The sequence below is a fragment of the Dipteris shenzhenensis genome, chromosome 8 (genome assembly GCF_047967505.1).
Source record: "Dipteris shenzhenensis isolate YYH24624 ecotype China chromosome 8, Dip_SZ_1.0, whole genome shotgun sequence".
NCBI classification, from domain to species: domain Eukaryota; kingdom Viridiplantae; phylum Streptophyta; class Polypodiopsida; order Gleicheniales; family Dipteridaceae; genus Dipteris; species Dipteris shenzhenensis.
In genome coordinates, this window is record NC_141603.1 from 33795836 (window position 1) to 33801999 (window position 6164).

Below are 6164 nucleotides of genomic sequence, written 5' to 3' on the forward strand. Positions count from 1 at the left end.
AGAGAGAGAGAGAGAGAGAGAGGGATTTCAGAAAAGTACTTAGTTCTTGCCCTCCAGCTTGCAAAAGCTTCCAGAACTGTGAAACTGAAGATAGACCTTTCAGCCCTCTCATTCATTTGAGATCACGACATAATGTGTCTTTTCCACAAAAATAGGAGGGAATCCAAACAAAAACAAGAAGTCTACACAATTTCTGGCTTTCTTTGCAAATTGACCACTTACTACTACCTCCACAAATTTTATAGAGCTGCAGTTTCAATCCCCACAATGTACGAGAAACCCCTTTAAGCGTATTCCCTTCATCCCCGTTAGAGTATCATCCCCGAGCTGGGCCTAACAGATGCATGCCCCTCGATTGGATTTTTGAAAATGTATTACTTAGTGGAATAGGAGGGAGGGGAGGAGTGGAAATCGAAGGGAGAGGGGAACATTAATATCAGGGTTGGGGGCGGATGAAGAGTGCCTAAATGATTTATCACAATATTATGGGAGGTGAGTAAGCGGGGCATTTAGAAGGACACGATTGGAGGAAGGACTTCCTCCATTTTTTTAACTTCAGCTAACCTGGTGATAAGATGCTTCAAGTCCCCCTTCACCTTTTCAAGGTGAGGTTCTGAACCATTTCTTTTGGGTGGATTGGCACGCCCTAAATCCTTGATTTAATTGGGCCACTCAATGTGTTGTACCAAGGAAACCAATGCCTTTCTCCTTTATGTAAAAAAGGAAATCGAGTGCCTTTTTGGCGTTAAGGGCTTTCAGAATAGGCTAATGGGAAGTGTAGGTGAGCAAAATAATCAAGAACCAATACTTCAAGCACAAAAGGGGGGTAAACGCATGTAAGCATTGACTTGTGTGTGATAAAAGAACAATCCACGTCTGCACACGACAATTAAAGACAACAAAGACCACTGAAGTCTTAAGCACGACTTTCAATAAGTAGATGTGCATCAAAAGAGAGTTGTTTTGTTCTATATAATCTTTACACTTTGATGCTGCCTCCAAAACAAACAACTCCACAGTAGACTTCAGTACATCAACAGGGTAGAAAAACCAATCAGATCTCAGCTTATCAATTTCAGGCACAATACTGCAACCCCAATATATGACGCAAGATAAACAGGAAAACTACCATGAGTCTTTAAGAGATGATCCTGGTCTTGTCAAACAAGAGCAGGGAAATTTGACTGGCATGGAGAAATCATACGTGCTACAATCTTAAATCCATTCAAAACACTTGAGGAGAATAATGTACATCACAACATTGACCTTTTTCATACGCGAGGCCAAGTCCAATGTCTTGTAGGCAGTTTATGTTCTTCACGATTATGACGACAGCTACAGTTTGAAATGCCATCCCACAATCCCAAAACTCCTCTTACATTGAAAGATCCCATTCATGTGCGATTTGCAAATCATTCAATTATAGACGGGATACTAAGAATCAAGAATGGCAACATGAACTATTTCCCACTTAAAACTAGATTATGCACAAAAAGTATGTAGTCGTAACTTTTGCCGGCAGCTTGCAAAGATGACGTTGCCTCCGCTCGATGTTTCCTGATGGAGAAAGCACCGACCAATTAGCGCAAAACAGCAATCCTCTACTTGGGTAGGTTGCTATCATAGTCAACAACCTCGGACTCCGTTACAGACCGCGAGTGCTGCACTATCGATCGACCCACAGAGTTGATCCACTCCTCCTTCTCCTTATCAGAGTCGGCGATGAAGTACATGGTCTCACGGCTGGTGGTGAGCTCAAATGCGAACTGCTTGTTGAGCACATCTTCAGCGCCCTTGACAGTGAGGCAAGAGGTGACAGGGATGATGCCACGGGGCTTGGAGTCACGAGAGACAAAGCTATCCTTGAACCAGAAGAGCTTACCGCGTTTGAGGACGAACCAACGACGACGCCAGGTTTTGATGTATTCACCTTGTTTCATGAGCCAGCCGGAGCGTTCTGGGTTGACCCAAAAATCGATTTGGTAGTCCTGAGAGGGTTTACCCTTCAAAAGATTGATGATGGAGTCCATGATGGGAGGCACAAGGGCTGCAAATCAGAGCTTGGAGCTTCTGGGAAGAAGACGAGAGGCCTTGAACATGATCTGCAGGAAGGCCTGCACACACACACACACACTTTTTGGTGAATACACACACGCACACACTTTTTTGGTAATTCTACACACACTCTCTCTCTCTCTCTCTCTCTCTCTCACTACAACTAAAGCCCCTCCTTATCTCACCACCTACAATAGTCTTAACATCACATGGCAAACCCTTGGTCCCATTTTCATTTTGCTTGCCTAGCATTTGCATTTTGCTTGCCTCCCACGTTGGTGGTGAGAAGACGTTCTTGCGTAGTTGTCCACGCCCTGCGGTTGACCACAACCCTCCAACACGTCTGTTACCAACATGAAACTTGCAAAAGGAGTGGGTGTCGCAGCAATGGCCCCAAAATGCCCACTAGTAGTAGACTCTGTTTTCTCGTCTCCAGCGGGGCACTACAATGCCATATTATGGCACCTAGATTACTGGGGTGGCCTGTGAGAACAATCTTGGCATGGAGAGTAATCACCAAGCGAGAATGTCCTCTTATAGGGTATTTACCGACTACCTCGAGCTGTCGATGATCCATGCGGCATATGTTGCCCAATCGTACATCCCAGATGCATGTAATGCACCATATAACCCTTTAACATATTAATGATCAATTCCACGATGGGAAGGACAAGGGGCGGCATCCAAATCTTAGAGCTTCTTGGAAGTAGATGAGAGGCATTGGACATGATCTGCAAGAAGGCCTGCGCATACTAAAAGTAAGTCTTTCCAATGCCCTGTCTACATCTCGCAAGAAGCTGTCAGATGGTGTCGCTGAGCACGGACGTCGTCCCCATAGCCCAGCATCACCCTGGCTTCTCTCCCATAGCTCCTCCTCAATCCTGTGTCATAGAAGCTGTGGGCAAGGGTGACGCTACCACGTAGGCTACCTTCTTTGGTGGGAGGCGTGGGGTACCCCCGAGCACACACTAGATCATTGTTGTTAGAGGGCTTTTTAGATGTGGGTTGCTTCTTGCTGACCCATGACACAGCTCCAGATCCAAGTGAGAAACAGTACCCTGTCACTGATCTCCTATTGTCCACGTCTCCTGCCCAATCCGAGTCACAGAATCCAGTCAAGATGTTGCCCTTGGTATAGGTGATGCCATAATCAAGATGTTGCCCTTGGTATAGGTGTGCCTTTGATGTATTTCAGCACCCGCATCCCTGCCTCCAATGGTTCTCCCGGGGCTTATTGGAAAACCTGCTTAGTACACCAGTCGCAAAGCTGATGTCCGACCGTGTGTTGCACAAGTAAATCAAACTACCCACAAGCCTTTTGTACTTCGCTTCGTCCACCAGTGGTGATGAATCCTCATTTGAGAGCTTCACGTCAACCTCCATAGGGGTGCCAACTGCCTTGCACTCAGCCATGCCAAATGCCTTCAGTATCTCTCTAGCATACTTCAGTATGAGATGAAGATTTGTTTTGGCTCTCGCCAAATTTCAATCCCCAAACATAAATGCATCAGTCCGAGGTCTGTCATTTCAAACTCTCTTCCTAGAACCTGCTTTGTCTGCGGGATCTTTTCTTCGTGGTTCCCTATTATGACAAGGCCGTCCACATAAAGGGCCACGATCATACACCTGCCTCCTTCTCTCTAGATATACAAATTTGCATCAGATGGACTCCTTCTGAACTCGTTTTGCAGAAAGTAGGCATCAATCCGCTGGTACCATGCTCGTGGGGACTGTTTCAGCCCGTAAAGTGCCTTCTTTAGTTTACAGGCTTTACCTTCTGAACCAGGGATCACAAAACCTGGTGGTTGTTCCACGTATACCTCCTCCTTGAGATCTCCATTCAGAAAGGTGAATTTTACATCCATCTGAAACACGGGCCAACTTTCCTATGCTGCTAAAGCCAAAACACTACGAATTGTGGTTAGTCGAGCTGTGGGAGCAAAAGTATCTTGATAATCAAAACCATGTACCTGTGCGAATCCTTTTGCCATGAGCCGAGCCTTGTACTTCTCCAACATGCCGTCGGACTTGTACTTGGTCTTGTACACCCACTTGGTGCTGATTACCTTGCGTTTTGGTGGTCGATCCACAAGGTCCCAAGTGTTGTTCTTCATTATGGAGCCATACTCCGACTGCATAGCCTCCATCCACCTATCATCGCCATGTGCCTCTTCAAGACACTTGGGTTCTTCAGCATGGATCACTTCTGTCATCAAAGCGTAGTTGACCAAGTGTTCCTGTGCCCTTCTTTGCTCCTCTGATCTCTTGGAACTGTGGTGTTCGGATGGTTCCTCCTCAATGGCTGGAGGTTCTCTGTCGTCCAAAAGTTGCTTTACCCACTTCAGGAATGGCGGTTGCCGTTGTGGTTCTGCAGGCTCTTCTTCCTCTTCTTTATCTTGAATCCTCCCAAGCACCGTTGGGGGAGTTCGGTCTACTGTTGGTGGTTGTACTGGATGGATATCCTGGGCCTGGTTGCCTGGGAAGGAAACATCCTCCTCCAATTGATGCGGCTGTTCTGAGAAGACCACATCGCGACTTACTATTACCTTCTTGGTAACAGGATTATAGAGACGGTAACCCTTCGCCTCTTCACTGTAGCCCAAGAAAATACACTTCCGGCTCTTCAGTTCCCATTTGGTCCTGTTAGCATCAGGGACATGCACAAAATAGTCACATCCAAAAACTCTGAAATGCAGCTGAAGGTTTCTTACCAGAAAAGGCCTACAATGGAGTCATCCCCCATTCACAGCCTTCGTGTAGCTACGATTCAGAATGTAAACTGTTGTGTTACATGGTTCAGCCCAAAAAGTCTTTGGCAAATCTTTCCCTTTCATCATACTTCTGCCCATTTCGCAGATGACGCGCATCTTGCACTCTCCTACTCCATTTTGTTGTGATGTATGTGGCGGGGGTTTCTGCCTCTTGATCCCGTGACTTTTGCAGTAACTTTCGAATTCACTTGATGTGAACTCTCCACCTCTGTCTGATCTCAACTTCTTCACCTTCCTCCCCAGTTCTTTCTCGACCATTACATGCCATTCTTTGAACTTACTAAAAGCCTCATCTTTAGTCTTCAGGAAGTATATCCATATCCTTCTACTGTAGTCATCGATCAACGTCATGAAGTAGTAGGAACCACCCAAAGCTTCCGTCTCCATCTTTTTGCAAGGGTCCGTGTGAACGAGCTCTAGAGGAGCCTTTGCCCTACTGGCCTCTTTAGGAAAGGGCTGCCAATGCTGCTTGCCCATCATGCAAGCTTCCATTACATCGGGCAGATCTGTAATTTCTAGTAGGTCTGCAATCATTCCACTTTTATGCATCTCCTTTAAAGAACTAAGGTTTAGATGACCAAATCTCTCATGCCACAGCTTAGTGTTGCTCACATCAACTCGAGCACTGAAAGTAGAGAGTTCATAGATGTTGTTGTGCTGTGTACCTTTACCAACGACCTTCCCTTGAAGATCCAAAATCTATGCGCCATTCTTATCGAATTGAACTTTGAGGTCCCGATCCATGATCGCAGAAACGGACAACAAGTTCCTCTTGATTTCTGACACATAAAGGACATCGGACAACTATTTTACAACTCCATCTGACTTGAGAGCAATCATACCTTTTCCTTTTGCTGAACATTTTGCATCATTGTTGACTATTACTAGGATGTCATTCCCTACTGGATGTAGAGAGGTATACCAATCCTTCCAACTGGTCATGTGGCGCGATGCACCACTGTCAATAATCCAAGGCTCATCCGTAGGTACATGAATTGCATTCATGCAAATCTCCTCAATTGCTACGAACAGCTCTACTGGTACTGCCTGCATGCTGTTGTTGGACTCTTTCTTTACTCCGTTCTTCTCATCTGCAATCTTCTTTCGGCACTCATTCTGCTTGTGCCCTGCCTTGTTGCAATAGAAGCACGATCTTCTTCTTTCTCTTTTTATCATCAAAAGAAGATGCATTACCAGAGTCCTTACCCTTACCTTTCTTTGATCCAGCCGAGAAAGCCTTCTCCAGTCCTCATCTTTTGACGCATCTCCTCCTTCAGAAGCATCGCGCTGAAATCCTCAAAGTTGAGGGGCGGATTTCTGTTCTGTGTATTCAGCACC

At 45.8% G+C, this 6164-nt stretch overlaps 1 protein-coding gene across 1 annotated transcript; it reads right to left on the reverse strand.

Moving 5' to 3' along the window:
• Positions 1–1063: 1063 nt before the first annotated feature.
• LOC147899410 (pleckstrin homology domain-containing protein 1-like) lies at positions 1064–2185 on the reverse strand. The gene has a single exon (XM_087378226.1). The coding sequence runs from the start codon at positions 2028–2030 to the stop codon at positions 1602–1604; it is 429 nt and encodes a 142-aa protein (XP_087234352.1). The 5' UTR covers positions 2031–2185; the 3' UTR covers positions 1064–1601.
• Positions 2186–6164: the final 3979 nt, after the last annotated feature.